We start from the raw sequence: 17,186 nt of genomic DNA on the forward strand, positions 1-17,186 counted from the left end.
CTCAGGTAATTTGCTCAAGATCACAGAGTAAGTGACAAAGCCAGGACACAAACTGGGCAGCTTGATTCCAAGCCCATGTTCTTAATCTCTACCAGTTTGCCTCCCAGCTGACATGGGGTTGCTCACACCCTCTCATTTTCTCTCTTTTCCTTCTATTTATCTCCCATGTTGGCCTCTGCACTTCCCCTCTGGCCCTCTCCAGTTCATTCTCCACAGTACACATCTTATCATGTCAGTCCCCTGCTTAAAAAACTCCATGGCCCCCATTTCTCTTGGGATAAAGGCCAAGGTCCTTATCCTGCTCCCTCCTCATCTTGGGCCACTCTCCTGTTTGCTCAGCCACTCTGGTCTAGTTCAGGCCCTCAGGTGCCCTGGGGTCTTTGTAGACGCTATTCCTCTGCTTGGACAATTCCACGCCATCCTTCCCCTACCCCTACCCCTGTCCTAGGTGACTCCTGTTCATTCTTCGGAACGTAAATGTCTCTTCATGGAGAAACCTCACCTACTACTTACTGTCTGAGAACATCAAGCCCCCAGGTGATATCCTCTCACAGTCTGTCATGACTTTTTACAATAAACAGCATTTATCATGGTCTATGATGATTTATTTGTGGGATTATTTGATTAATATTTGCCTTTATGCTAGACTGTGAGTTCCTTGGGTTAAGGAGCTTCTTTGTCTTGTTAACAGTGTATTTCAAGCACATTGTCTGGTTTATATTAGGTGCTCAATAAATATCTGGAGAATAATAATAATAATAAAAGATATGCTATTACTTTGCTTACATTAAGAAAGAAATAATATCAGACTATAATTTTATGATCCTTCATGAGATGTTAAAATTCTTAAAAAGTGTTTCCAAGAATCAGTAACATGTTAATAAAATCTGTATGTTAATAGTGTTTTCAATTTGCCAACCAAAGAATTTACACTAATTTATTCTTCCTCCCTTCCCCTGTTGACAGGGAAGAGCCTGTATCTTATTACTATTGGTGGCTGGCCCAGATACTTGCTGATCTTTTAAATATAAAACTATGCATTTCTATGTTAACAATATGTACCCACTGTCTAACTTTACTTAGTGAAAATTCAGTGTCAATTTGCTTTTCTAGGAAAATGGAAATAGCTCCCTTTGACTGTTTGGTTATCATTTAATATGAAGCAAAATTTATGTACAACCAGTTTGTTGGCCAACAATATATATAAACTCTTCCTGATACATCATTTAGTGTTACAAAAAAATCTTATTTTATGTTAGAAACCATTTTCAAAAAGAAAAACATTTGTGGGGGTTTAAAATGTTTCTTACCTTCTTTGGTTTTATTTTCTTATTAAAGAATGAAATTTGTGAAGTATAGAAAAATTTAGAGAAACAGAAAAATAGGTTACCTATAATCACACCAGGAGAAGGTACTATCATCATTGCTGGCACATTTCCTTTTAGACTTTTCTTGCATTTTTTCTGATGGTCAAGAGAATACATTGCTTTTTTTGAGCAATGTCATAACAAACACATTGTCACATGTCACTAGAACCTCCTTGTAACAACATTCAGAAACATTTTTAATATTCAACCATAGTTCCATAATCTACTCAATAAGTCTCATTTTACTGGAAAAGACACATTAATTTAAAAATCAACATCTAAATGGAAATCTTGAGAGCACTTCTAAAAAAGAGAATGAAAGTGTTATAAATATTTGAAAAATTATTTTTTTACCTTTCAGTTTTTACTTTTTCTTCACAATATTCTCCACAGCCATTCATTTTGGTTGACTACAACAAAGAGAAACCAAAATCAAATTAGCCCATTGTACCAAAAAAAAAAAAAAACCAAAAACAATCTTATATAATGTTCAATTTTATTTCCTATATTTACTGTTATTGTTCATCATCATGTTACAAAGACACACGACATTCAATTAATGCATGCCAAACTGTGGCTAAGGCATCTGCAGTGGCACAAGAGTTTTGGCTGGCTCCACTTATTCACCTCACACTCATCCTGGCTTTTCATTCATTTCTTTTTTTATATATATAAATTTTATTTATTTATTTATTTATTTATTTATTTATTTATTTATTTATTGGCTGTGTTGGGTCTTCATTGCTGCACGCAGGCTTTCTCTAGTTGTGGCGAGTGGGGGCTACTCTTCCTTGTGGTGCGTGGGTCTCTCATTGCGGTGGCTTCTCTTGTTGCGCAGCACGAGCTCTAGGCGCGTGGGCTTCAGTAGTTGTGGCTCGTGGGCTCTAGAGCGCAGGCTCAGTAGTTGTGGTGCACGGGCTTAGTTGCTCTGCGGCATATGGGATCTTCCCAGACCAGGGCTCGAACCCGTGTCCCCTGCATCAGCAGGCGGATTCCTAACCACGAGGGAAGTCCCTTTCATTTCTTATATAAGGGATATGAATGTATAGAGGTAAGGAAAAAGAAAAAGGAAAATCTAAAGTAACAATTATTTAGATGTGCATACATGGCATGTGTTTTTACACTACTTCAATTTTAAAATCTAAAATTTCCAATGTGTTAAATTATCTTGCCCATTTATTTAATTTTAAAAATTTTTAATTGAAGTATAGTTGATTTACAATGTTTTGTTAGTTTCTGGTGTACAGCAAAGTGATTCACATACACACACACACATATATATACACACACATGTATATTCTTTTTCATGTTCTTTTCCATTATGGTTTATTACAGAATATTGAATATAGTTCCCTGTGCTATACAGTAGGACCTTGTTGTTTATCTGTTTTATTTATAGTAGTTTGTATATGCTGATACCAAACTCCTAATTTATCCCTCTCCCACCCCTTTTCCCCTTTGGTAACCATAAAGTTTTCTATATATGTGAGTCTGTTTCTGTTTTGTAAATAAGTTCATTTGTATCATATTTTTTTCTTTTTTCTTTTTCATACTTTATTCCTTATACTGATAGGTTAAGAAAGTAAAATTTTCCTAAGTACTGATTCATAAATAATGTTTATAAGCGGGACACAAAACATTCAGTTTCACAAACAGTAATATCCAATGATCCCCGTAAATGCAATTTTAATCCTTACTTTAAGCTAAGTGCAAGAATAATACAATAAGCTAAATACACACAAAACCTGTATATGCTGAACTACAAAAGTGGTTTCCCATAGCCACACATGGTCTTAGTCAAGTACACATTTCCACAATGAACAAGTACTAACAAATAAGTTAATAAAACACTACCCCAAATGCTTATCCTGCCATCAGCTTTTTCAGCAATGCCATTCCTGCTACTGAAAGCACTTATTTTTAGAAGCTTTGATCTGGGAAAATGAGTTCTCTTAAAAACTGACAAATAGTATAAGCCCTGAAGATTTTAAATCAAATAAGTCTTCCAACACAGAAGCATTCATAGGAAAGTTCTAGTTTCTCAAAAAATAAAAAATTAAAATGAAAAAAATCACTCTTGTTATCTATAGAAGAAAGTATTAAAACAAATTATCTTAAGACAAATAAACACTCTTAAAAAAGGTTGTATTTTCTATCATTTTCTCCTTAAAAGAAACACAAACCAGTTCACTATCTTTTAATAACTTAAGACTGCTGTAATCTAAAAACTTTAGAATACATGAAACACATGTCTTAGCTATCAAAGGTACCATTTAGATTTCACATAATAAACAGCTACAGTACAGCCTACAATGGCACAAGTACACCTAATACATAATTATTAATTCGTCATTTAGATGGTCAAAAGTCAGAAGGAACTGAATGGTTTGCAAGGTACTTTGACTTACATGTGGTCATTAAAATCCAGTAATTAATTCAAAGTATGGTAATATAATGGCAGGCAATTAAAGGCTCAAATATCACTCTAAAATTGAAGACATGAAAATAAAGACTGAAAACATTGTGGTTCTCTTTCATTCACATGGCTAGATATCAGAACCTGACTGTGGAAAACATAGTTATTAAATATGGTTTCCCCAGAAAATAATGAAGCTTCAGAAAGTACAAAAGGTGTCAAGATCCATAGTTTGCTTCATCAAATGCTTTTCTAGCTCGTTTCAATTCTTCATTCATAGTAAGCAAGTCTTTAACCCTAGCAAATTTTCTTGGGTCCTTTCGAATCAAGAAGACGATATCTTCAACTTGTACCCGATCTTGTCTTCCAATTGACATTGCCTTGTGAGTCATTTCGGTGATGAACTCTATGACAAGGTCTTCAAGAATATCTACTGACTCAGCAAAAGGATTCTGGTCATCCCCAAACCCATACATCATACACCGTAATTCTTTAGAAAAAAGTCTCTTTTACCCTGTCCACCTTCTGCACCTCCTCCAATTTCTTCATTTTCTTCCTCAAAGGTGGGGTCTTCTTCTTCATCTGCCATCCCAGCAGCCAGCCACCTCCAGGGCTTGTATCATATTTTAGATTCCACATATAAGGGCTATCATATTTGCCCTTTTATTTTTTAAAGGGAGGGGTGTCTCCCTAGGAAACTGAGATCAATCAGTTCGTACTTTAACTGAGTATGGTGTCACAGAGACCCAAGTCCTGCAGAAGCAGTTTGCTACAATCAGAAAGAGATGTCAAGTTGCATTCTTACATGGTTAATCTTACATTTAAATCTTCATTAGGACAAATTATCTTAAACGGGAAATTCTTTCCATTTCAAGATCCTGCATTATCTGGCCTCTGTCTACCTCTACAATCCATCTGGCTTTACTCTCCTCTTCACTAACTGAAGGCTTCAAACGGATGGGCCTTTCTTTTAGCTCTTCAAAATCGCTCTTTTTTTCACTTTTTCCTTGTTTAATCTAAGTGTCTTTACCTTCTGAGGATGTTCCTAACCACCCAGTCTAAAAGTGGGTCTCCTTGGTATTCTCTTTTGTAGTGCTTTTTTAAACTTCAGAGACCTTATCACAACTTGTAATTGCATGTTTTTTTGATCTTTTAGGTACAGACTCTGTAGAGTTAAAAAGTTAAGTTACTCTGATATCAATTTCAGTTTATCTGAGGGAAACACAGAACTTCTATGGCGGAAGAAATAAAGTAGATTGCTTTTATCCACTGACAACTGAAAAAAAAGCTTCTTAGACCTTATCTGTTTTTTTAAAAAAATTATTTGTTTTTCGCTGCGTTGGGTCTTCGTTGCTGCGTGCGGGCTTTCTTTAGTTACAGCGAGCGGGGGCTGCTCTCCGTTGCAGCGTGCAGGTTTCTCATTGCGGTGGCTTCTCTTGTTGCGGAGCACAGGCTCTAGGTGCACGGGCTTCAGCAGTTGCAGCACACAGGCTTATTTGCTCTGCGGCATGTGGGATCTTCCCGGACCAGGGTTTGAACCCATGTCCCCTGCCTTGGCAAGCGGATTCTTAACAACTGCACCACCAGGGAAGCCCCCCTTATCCGTTTTTAGAAGTTGATAATTTTAGTCTGGGTTAAAACTTTTTTCCAAGTAAAGTCATTTGGATTTCCTATTCCCCATCATAATACTGATCTAGGAATCATCATGTGTGCAATCATTTTGCAAAGTATACAGCCTTTTATAAGAGTAAAGTGTTATTGGGCTTCCCTGGTGGTGCAGTGGTTAAGAATCCGCCTGCCAATGCAGGGGGCATGGGTTCGAGCCCTGGGTCTGGAAGATCCCACATGCCGTGGAGCAACTAAAGCCCGTGTGCCACAGCTACTGAGCCTGCCCTCTAGAGCCTGTGGGCCACAACTACTGAAGCCCACGCACCTAGAGCCTGCGCTCTGCAACAAGAGAAGCCACCACAATGAGAAGCCCGCAGACCACGACAAAGAGAAAGCCCACGCGCAGCAACGAAGACCCAATGCAGCCAAAAATAAATAAATAAAATAATTTAAAAAAAGAGTAAAGTGTTATTATTAACATTAAAATAATGAGATAAAGCCCAATTGGAAATACACTAGAGCAATACTTGTATTAACCAATTTTTCACTATTTTTGCAAAGTTTACCTATGTATGGTTTGGGGGTAGGTCAGTCTCTCTTCTCATTCTGGATTGTAGGCTCTTTGGAAGAGGAGGAGGCTGTAGTACTGCCTCAGGGAAAAGATTTAAGGTTTTTATCATGGCCAGCCTGTTTGAAGGTTAGTTTGTAGTCCCACTGATCAAAGAATCCAGATCCAGCAACTTGAAGAGTAGAGGAGGCATCTGCTGGATCTAGGACCAGCTACATAATTTGTAGTCCCCAGTGTGAGATGAAAATATTGGCTCTTTCCTTGGCATGGCATGTAAGTCATTTCATGAACTCATCCCTGCCTATCCCTTAAGCCTTAGCTTTCAAGACACCATGTGATACCCTAATAGCAATGATTTAGTGCTCTGAATTTTCCATGTTGATCCAGACCTTCATACCTTTGCTGAGAAGCTCCTCGGTATGGAATGCTCTTTCCCGTTTTATCTCACCTATCAAAATCTTTAAAATGCTAATTCTCTAGGAGGCTTTAATAACCATACCCACATACTCCTGTATAGCCTCTATATTCCCTAATTCTTTATAATCCTCTCTGAACTCCACACCGACACTCCATAAAAAAGCAGGATATGTTTTTTTACTATAGCTTTTTGTAGAGTTGAAAGTAAAATTAAGTTATTCTGATATTAATTTCAATTTATTTGTGGGAAATCAGAGCTTCCATGGAGGAAGAAAATTTACTTATTTGCATGTGTACATCTCCCAAATTGACTGCTAGACTGTACAAGCAAATTTAGGACAGAAACCCTGACGTCCCTTCTTACCCTGTTATCCCCAAAATAATCAAACAAGTTCAGCAACAGCTGAAGTGAAGAGTTTTGAAACTTTAGGTAGTAATTTACAATAATGTATATGACTGGCATTCATTCCTTCATTCACAAATAACACACAGACATTGGCCTGAAGTACTTCACTAAGAGGTACAGTAGTACCCCTTTATCTGAGGGGTGATATGTTCCAAGACACCCAGTGAATGCCTGAAACCACGGAGAGTGCTGAACTGTTTTCTGTTCATGTCTTCCACTCACAAATTAAATGCGTTTTCCATCTTAACTAAGCATTTTTCATGCACTGTGGCCTTAACTTTTGCAGTTTGAGGTGCAACAGCAAAACTAGCACAAATTTCTTTTTCCTTTTTCACAATTTCGCAGATAGATTTGTTCTTACCGTAGATCTTAGCAACAAACTTCAGCATACGATTTTTCTCTTTCCTTATGAAGTAGAGAACTTTCACCTTTTCACTTAAAGGAAGCACTTATGGCTTCTCTTTGGCAACATCCAGATTGCCAGCATCACTACTCTTGTACTGCAGGGCCATCATTGAATAAGAGTTACATGAACACAAACACTTCGATACTGCAATGACTGCTCCGATAACCAAGATGGCTACTAAGTGACTAATGGGCGAGATACACTGGACAAAGGGATGATTTATGTCCTGGGTGGGACGGAGTGAGAAGGTGCAGAATTTCATCTCACTACTTAGAATGGCACACCATTTAAAACTTACGAATTGTTTATTTCTGGAATTTTCCATTTAACATTTTCTGACTGTAGTTGACTGTAAGTAACTGAAACCCCTGAAAGTGAAACTGTAGATGGGGGGCAGGGGCTACTGTAGTCAAGTATAGAGACAGTTAATTGGAGCAGAGGGACAAATGCAATGATTTGCACAAGTAGCTATCAGAGGGACAATCTTTCTTTTTAAAAAGGACATTCCTCTACTTTTTATAGTACCATTGGATAGCAGCTTAACTTTTGGCACATGATAAAATTTTCAGGGTTGCAAAATATACTGTTAAGAACAAATTCAGTAAATAATCATTTGTTTAGGGTGATTCCCAACATGGCACACTTACAAATTTCTGAATATTTAAAAAAACTCTAAGGAACTCTTAGAATTACTCAAATGTAGGTAATATTCGAGAAACATTAAGATGAAACAAAACTTTTCTAGAATACTGGTTCAGTCTTTCTTTCTTGGATGGAGATGTCATATTTGTCTCTTTTGAATTTGTCTTCTTATGAAAATAATTACCATTGTGACTTTAACACATTTAGATTTTGAAACACATGAAACATTTTCATGTTTTTATTTCAGTACCTTGCATCCTCTTCTCCTAAATTTGTTTTTTGCTTTCTTTGTTTTGCTTACCATTAGTCAAAATCTCTTCTAAAGCAGAAGTCTTATCTATTCAAGCGCTAATTTATTGTTTTTAAGGATGGACTGGCCCAAAATACTTGGTCTTAAACATCTTGAATTCTCAAGACACAAATTTGTGGGCTCTATCTATACTTTGGTGGCAGGACAACTTATGTATTATTTACATAATATTTCCTAATAACTGGTAGGAATATTCTCCCCCTACAAACCTTAATTTTTAGATTTGTTCTGGATAGTTTTACATCCTAATTCTACTATGTAAACTTTAGAATCATGTCACAAAGCCACCCTGCCTCTCATTAAAACAAACAACGAAACAAAACAGAAACCTCAAAATATTTTATGGGACCATATTTAATTGAGGGGTGAATCTAGGGAGAACTTAAATTTTAGATTTTTTTCTATCAAAGAACAAGGAATGTTTTCCTTTAATACTTCTTTTGTGCTTCTCTGTAGAGTTTTAAAGTTTTCATAATATAAATATGTACATTTTTGGTTGAATTTATGCCTAGAGCTCTTGTTTTGTAACTATTGTGAATAAAATTTTATTTGATTATACATATTTAAATTTTACATATCCACACAAAGACGTGCACATGAGTGTTCTTTTTTTCTTCTTTTAAAAAATTTATTTATTTTATTTATTTATTTTTGGCTGCATTGGGTCTTCATTGCTGTGCATGGACTTTCTCTAGTTGCGGCAAGCAGGGGCTACTCTTTGTTGCGGTGCATGGGCTTCTCACTGTGGTGGCTTCTCTTGTTGCAAAGCACGGGCTCTAGGCATCTGGGCTTCAGTAGCTGTGGCACGCAGGCTCAGTAGTTGTGGCACACGGGCTCAGTTGCTCCACGGCACGTGGGATCCTTCCAGACCAGGGATCGAACCTGTGTCCCCTGCACTGGCAGGCGGATTCTCAACCACTGTGCCACTCAGGAAGCCCTTGATTATATTTTATAAGTGGTTAAGGCAAAGACTGTGTTATGAACTGACCTGTGTCCCCCCAAAGTTCACAGGTTGAAGCCCTAACCCCCAATGGGACTGTATTTGGAAATAGGGTCTTTATGGAGATAATTGAGGCTAAATGAGGTCATGAGGATAGGGCTCTAACCCAATAGGATTGGTGTCCTTATAAGAAGAGGAAGAGACACCAGGCATGTGTGCACACAAAGGAAAGACCATGTGAGGACACAGCTAGAAGAAGGCTGCCTGCAAGCCAAGGAGAGAGGTCTTGCCAGAAACCAAAACTGCTAACACCTTGATCGTAGATGTCCAGCCTCCAGAACTGTGAAAAGATAAATTTTCTCTCTTTTTTTAAGCCACTCAGGTTGTGGTGTTTTGTTATGGCAGCCCAAGCAAACTAGAACAGACTACAAACTCAAATGCCTTCAGGAATCAGAAAAATAATATAAACCTTTGAAATGCTGGGGTTGAGGGCATAATTCTGTCTTGTGAGACCCGAGAATTTACATTATAAAGAAATAGGAATCTTTGCTGCATTACTGTTTATAATAAATTTAATACTCATCAATAGATAGCCAATTTAATAAATTATGGTATATCTATGCAAGAGAATAATAGGGAAGCATTAGAAAGTATGAGACAGAGAGGGCAGACAGCAGAAGCAAGAGGAACTACAATCCTGCAGACTGTGGAACAAAAACCACATTCGCAGAAAGATAGACAAGATGAAAAGGCAGAGGGCTATGTACCAGATGAAGGAACAAGATAAAACCCCAGAAAAACAACTAAATGAAGTGGAGATAGGCAACCTTCCAGAAAAAGAATTCAGAATAATGATAGTCAAGATGATCCAGGACCTCGGAAAAACAATGGAGGCAAAGATCGAGAAGATGCAAGAAATGTTTAACAAAGACCTAGAAGAATTAAAGAACAAACAAACAGAGATGAACAATACAATAACTGGAAATGAAAACTACACTAGAAGGAATCAATAGCAGAATAACTGAGGCAGAAGAACGGATAAGTGACCTGGAAGACAGAATGGTGGAATTCACTGCTGCGGAACAGACTAAAGAAAAAAGAATGAAAAGAAATGAAGACAGCCTAAGAGACCTCTGGGACAACATTAAACGCAACAACATTCGCATTATAGGGGTCCCAGAAGGAGAAGAGAGAGAGAAAGGACCAGAGAAAATATTTGAAGAGATTATAGTCGAAAACTTCCCTAACATGGGAAAGGAAATAGCCACCCAAGTCCAGGAAGTGCAGCGAGTCCCATACAGGATAAACCCAAGGATAAACACGCTGAGACACATAGTAATCAAATTGGCAAAAATTAAAGGAATTATTGAAAGCAGCAAGGGAAAAATGACAAATAACATACAAGGGAACTCCCGTAAGGTTAACAGCTGATTTCTCAACAGAAACTTTACAAGCCAGAAGGGAGTGGCATGATATACTTTAAGTGATGAAAGGGAAGAACCTACAACCAAGATTACTCTACCTGGCAAGGATCTCATTCAGATTTGATGGAGAAATCAAAAGCTTTACAGACAAGCAAAAGCTAAGAGAATTCCACACCACCAAACCAGCTCTACAAATGCTAAAGGAACTTCTCTAAGTGGGAAACACAAGAGAAGAAAAGGACCTACAAAAACAAACCCAAAACAATTAAGAAAATGATCATAGGAACATACATATCGATAATTACCTTAAACATGAATGGATTAAATGCTCCAACCAAAAGACACAGGCTTGCTGAATGGATACAAAAAGAAGACCCATAATATGCTGCCTACAAGAGACCCACTTCAGACCTAGGGACATATACACCCTGAAAGTGAGGGGATGGAAAAAGATATTCCATGCAAATGGAAATCAAAAGAAAGCTGGAGTAGCAATACTCATATCAGATAAAATAGACTTTAAAATACAGAATGTTACAAGAGACAAGGAAGGACACTACATAATGATCAAGGGATCAATCCAAGAAGAAGATTTAACAATTATAAATATATATGCACCCAACATAGGAGCACCTCAATATATAAGGCAACTGCTAACAGCTATAAAAGAGGAAATCGACAGTAACACAATAATAGTGGGGGATGTTAACAGCTAACTTACACCAATGGACAGATCATCCAAAATGAAAATAAATAAGGAAACAGAAGCTTTAAATGACACAATAGACCAGATAGATTTAATTGATATTATAGGACATTGTATCCAAAAACAGCAGATTACACTTTCTTCTCAAGTGCGCATGGAACATTCTCCAGGATAGATCATATCTTGGGTCACAAATCAAGCCTCACTAAATTTAAGAAAATTGAAATCATATCAAGCATCTTTTCTGACCACAACACTATGAGATTAGAAATGAATTACAGGGAAAAAACCATAAAAAACACAAACACATGGAGGCTAAAGAATACGTTACTAAATAACCAAGAGATCACTGAAGAAATCAAAGAGGAAATAAAAAAATACCTAGAGACAAATGACGATGAAAACACGACGATCCAAAACCTATGGGATGCAGCAAAAGCAGTTCTAAGAGGGAAGTTTAGAGCAATACAATCCTACCTCAAGAAACAAGAAAAATCTCAAATAAACAATCTAACCTTACACCTAAAGGAACTAGAGAAAGAAGAACAAACAAAACCCAAAGTTAGCAGAAGGAAAGAAACCATACAGATCAGAGCAGAAATAAATGAAATAGAAACAAAGAAAACAATAGCAAAGATCAATAAAACTAAAAGCTGATTCTTTGAGAAGATAAACAAAATTGATAAACCATTAGCCAGACTCATCAAAAAAATGAGGGACAGGACTCAAGTCAATAAAATTAGAAATGAAAAAGGAGAAGTTACAACAGACACCGCAGAAATACAAAGCATCCTAAGAGACTACTACAAGCAACTCTATGCCAACTTAATGGATAACCTGGAAGAAATGGACAAATCCTTAGAAAGGTATAACCTTCCAAGACTGAACCAGAAAGAAATAGAAAATATGAACAGACCAATTACAAGTAATGAAATTGAAACTGTGATTAAAAATCTTCCAACAAACAAAAGTCCAGGATCAGATGGCTTCACAGGTGAATTCTATCAAACATTTAGAGAAGAGCTAACACCCATCCTTCTCAAACTCTTCCAAAAAACTGCAGAGGAAGGAACACTCCCAAACTCATTCTATGAGGCCACCATCACCCTGATACCAAAAGCAGACAAAGATACTACAAAAAAAGAAAACTACAGACCAATATCATTGATGAATATAGATGCAAAAATCCTCAACCAAATACTAGCAAACAGAATCCAACAACACATTAAAAGGATCATACACCATGATCAAGTGGGATTTATCCCAGGGATGCAAGGATTCTTCAATATACACAAATCAATCAATGTGATACACCATATTAACAAATTGAAGAATAAAAACCATATGATCATCTCAATAGATGCAGAAAAAGCTTTTGACAAAATTCAACACCCATTTATGATAAAAACTCTTCAGAAAGTGGGCATAGAGGGAACCTACCTCAACATAATAAAGGCCATATACAACAAACCCACAGCAAACATCATTCTCAATGGTGAAAAACTGAAAGCATTTCCTCTAAGATCAGGAACAAGACAAGGATGGCCACTCTCACCACTATTATTCAACACAGTTTTGGAAGTCCTAGCCACAGAAATCAGAGAAGAAAAAGAAATAAAAGGAATACAAATTGGAAAAGAAGAAGTAAAACTGTCACTGTTTGCAGATGACATGATACTATACATAGAGAATCCTAAAAATGCCACCAGAAAACTACTAGACCTAATCAATGAATTTGGTAAAGTTGCAGGATATAAAATTAATGCACAGAAATCACTTGCATTCCTATACACTAATAATGAAAAATCTGAAAGAGAAATTAAGGAGACACTCCCATCTACCACTGCAACAAAAAGAATAAAATACCTAGGAATAAACCTACCTAGGGAAACAAAAGACCTGTATGCAGAAAACTATAAGACACTGAGGAAAGAAATTAAAGATGATACCCAACAGATGGAGAGATATGCCATGTTCTTGGATTGGAAGAATCAATATTGTGAAAATGACTATACTACCCAAAGCAATCTACAGATTCAATGCAACCCCTATCAAATTACCAATGGCATTTTTTACAGAACTAGAATAAAAAATCTTAAAATTTGTATGGAGACACAAAAGACCCCGAATAGCCAAAGCAGTCTTGAGGGAAAAAAATGGAGCTGGAGGAATCAGACTCCCTGACTTCAGACTATACTACAAAGCTACAGTAATCAAGACAATATGGTACTGGCACAAAAACAGAAACATAGATCAATGGAACAAGATAGAAAGCCCAGAGATTAACCCACGCACCTATGGTCAACTAATCTATGACAAAGGAGGCAAGGATATACAATGGAGAAAAGACAGTCTCTTCAATAAGTGGTGCTGGGAAAACTGGACAGCTACATGTAAAAGAATGAAATTAGAATACTCCCTAACACCGTACACAAAAATAAACTCAAAATGGATTAGAGACCTACATGTAAGACTGGACACTATAAAACTCTTAGAGGAAAACATAGGAAGAACACTCTTTGACATAAATCACAGCAAGATCTTTTTTGATCCACCTCCTAGAGTAATGGAAATAAAAACAAAAATAAACAAATGGGACCTAATGAAACTTCAAAGCTTTTGCACAGCAAAGGAAACCATAAACAAGACGAAAAGACAACCCTCAGAATGGGAGAAAATATTTGCAAACGAATCAACGGACAAAGGATTAATCTCCAAAATATATAAACAGCTCATTCAGCTCAATATTAAAGAAACAAACACCCCAAAGCAAAAATGGGCAGAAGACCTAAATAGACATTTCTCCAAAGAAGACATACAGACGGCCACAAAGCACATGAAAAGATGCTCAACATCACTAATTATTAGAGAAATGCAAATCAAAAGTACAATGAGGTATCACCTCACTCCTGTTAGAATGGGCATCATCAGAAAATCTACAAACAACAAATGCTGGAGAGGGTGTGGAGAAAAGGGAACCCTCTTGCACTGTTGGTGGGAATGTAAATTGATATAGCCACTATGGAGAACAGTATGGAGGTTCCTTAAAAAACTAAAAATAGAATTACCATATGACCCAGCAATCCCACTACTGGGCATATACCCAGAGAAAACCGTAATTCAAAAAGACTCATGCACCCGAATGTTCATTGCAGCACTATTTACAATAGCCAGGTCATGGAAGCAACCTAAATGCCCATCGACAGACGAATGGATAAAGAAGATGTGGTACATATATACAATGGAATATTACTCAGCCATAAAAAGGAACGAAATTGAGTCATTTGTTGAGAAGTGGATGGATCTAGAGACTGTCATACAGAGTGAAGTAAGTCAGAAAGAGAAAAACAAATATCGTATATTAACGCATGTATGTGGAACCTAGAAAAATGGTACAGATGAGCCGGTTTGCAGGGCAGAAGTTGAGACACAGATGTAGAGAATGGACATATGGACACCAAGGGGGGAAAACTGCGGTGGGGTGGGGATGGTGGTGTGCTGAATTGGGCGATTGGGATTGACATGTATACACTGATGTGTATAAAATTGATGGCTAATAAGAATCTGCAGTATAAAAAAACAAACAAACAAAACAACTAATACTAAACTTTCATTGGGTTATTTGTATGGAAATATGTTAATATAAATGTTTCAGACATTACATGAAATTTCTAAAAATCTTATATTTGTATTTGTATGGAAATATATATGGAAATATGTTAATATAAATGTTTCAGATATTATATGAAATTTCTAAAAATCTTATATTTGTATTTGTATGGAAATATGTAGGGAAATATGTTAATATAAATGTTTCAGACATTATATGAAATTTCTAAAAATCTTATATGTTCTGGTATAATGTTATAAGTCATAATCCTAGTTATTACTTTAAAATGTATATCTCAGAAATAACGAATTTTCTTGTCAACTGCATTATTATGAAACAGTGGTCATTTTTAAGTCTTTTATCATTTACAGAGAGTTCTGGGTATACTCTGATGCTTTTGCAAATATGTTCCTATAAAAGGCTTTCATCTTCAAGAAATTCATGGAAAAGACTGACAAGTACAGGTTTCTGGTAACTGACTGTACTGCTAAACTGAATGAATAAGCATTTTCAGAACTCTAATGAAAAACTGATGAACTCATAAAAGTGCTAACAAAAGATCAAGATGAAAAAAAAAAGTAATTACATGGGACTGAGTGAACTGATGAGGATGAGTATAATTTTTGTGACTTTCTGTCTGAATTAAAAAAAAAAAAATCCCACAAGGACTCAGAGGCAAAGAATATACAAATCAATTTTCACTGCAAAGTAAAGGAGCTGTTACAGTGGAGGATTACTGGACTGAATGTCAATATTATGACATAGTATGAGTGTGTTTCATGTTTGGTAATTGCAATCATTGTTGCTTTTGTTGTGGTCATCCATGTACAATGCTTGGTGTCAGTCTATTTATCTCTTGTAAAAATAAAATACAGTGTGTGTGTGTGAAAAAAAAAATTACATGTTTTCATATGCATAATAGAAGGGTAAAAACCAATATTTTAACAATAGCTATCTCAGATGAAGATGAGGAGTGGGTGAAAAAAGGAGCTTGCATTTTTAAATGATTCTGTTTAAAATATTTTTTTTACAGTGAGGATGTAATGTCTTCGTTATCAAAATAAAAAAAGCAACCTGAATGAAGTTTTCTGCTATAAACTTTTGTTATAATAGCTCAGTGTAAAAGAGAATCTATATTATGTTAAGCTTTTTTTTTTTAAAGAAAAGGCATTGGATTTTGAAATGGAAATTAAAGATTTTTATTTATTGTCTTAGTTAAGAGACTTCAGAACATACATTTTAAGGGGTATTTTAAATAGTATTAATAAAAATATGATTATAGTATGATTTAAAATGTTCAGAAAACCTTTTTCAAAGAGCTTATTGTTATAATTATTAATATTCAGATAGTACAAAAGAACAATAACTTAAGTAAAAACACTACAGCATGATACATTGTGAGCTATTCAATATTTGTGTAACCATTTTTCTAGATTAGGAAATACATACTAAAACAGATATAAGCTTCCTTGTATTTACACACATTAATTATATATAAGTATTTAATGAAAATAATCTTGTGTATATGAGATTGTGTGTGGGTACATGCATGGTAAGAATCGACACCAGTTTAGTTTTGACAATTTTGAAGGTGTTCAATAGGAAGAATCAGGACTTGTGAGGGAAATTATCCTAGAACAATGGGCAAGATCAGATTCATATAAATAGGGTGTTGCCTAGTTTGAGCTGGCATACATATTATTTATCTACTATTTCATGCTTTTTTCTTAGTCAGCTCAATGTCCCAGAAGATCTGAAGTCTTAAATAAGTCTATGATTACATTTTTGAAAATTAATTGTTTCTTTCTCTTCCTTCTTCTTTTTTTTTTTGGCTTGGGGAAACTTGAATAGTAATTCTTTCCCTGGCATAGGATGACTCTTAAATGCAAAAAATAAAATTAATCTCAGATGATTCCAACTTTGGGGTTTTATTTTTTTTAATATTTTAACAAACGTATATACTATATATTAAGCACTAATTCCTGTACAGCTTATTTTTACTAGTTTGCATCCAACTAGTTTAATGTATTATGAATGTCAGCTGTCTAAATCTTTTGAAACATGTCTCAACTGAAATTGCAGAGCAATCAGAGCAAAAGCCATGGAATAAATGAAAGAATGAGATGTTTCCATGATAATTAAGACCAAGGATCCATGAGGGGCAGAAGAAAACAAGCATTCAAGGATAAAAATCAAGTTTTCTAACTAGGTTAGGTATTAACTGGAATGGGATCTTGGAATTACCAACTTTTATTTGGTGTAATAATAATGAAGATGCAAAAAAAAAAAAAAAAAAAAAAAAAAAAAAGGTTTTTGGGCACTTTTTTCCTGAATGGAAACCTTCACCAAAAGAGGTTAAATGATTT

The 17,186-nt window shown here is 35.8% G+C and overlaps 1 protein-coding gene and 1 pseudogene across 1 annotated transcript in view; both read right to left on the reverse strand.

Annotated features, from left to right (window-relative positions):
• PTPN13 (protein tyrosine phosphatase non-receptor type 13) overlaps positions 1-17,186 on the reverse strand; it is a 230,724-nt gene that overhangs the window by 15,020 nt on the left and 198,518 nt on the right. Inside the window, exon 42 of the mRNA XM_036853016.1 lies at positions 1,722-1,777. Within this exon, the coding sequence (XP_036708911.1) occupies positions 1,722-1,777 (56 nt within the window). The remainder of the gene's footprint in view (positions 1-1,721; positions 1,778-17,186) is intronic.
• LOC118895634 lies at positions 3,771-4,521 on the reverse strand (annotated as a pseudogene).

Source organism: Balaenoptera musculus, chromosome 5 (genome assembly GCF_009873245.2).
Source record: "Balaenoptera musculus isolate JJ_BM4_2016_0621 chromosome 5, mBalMus1.pri.v3, whole genome shotgun sequence".
Lineage (NCBI taxonomy): Eukaryota > Metazoa > Chordata > Mammalia > Artiodactyla > Balaenopteridae > Balaenoptera > Balaenoptera musculus.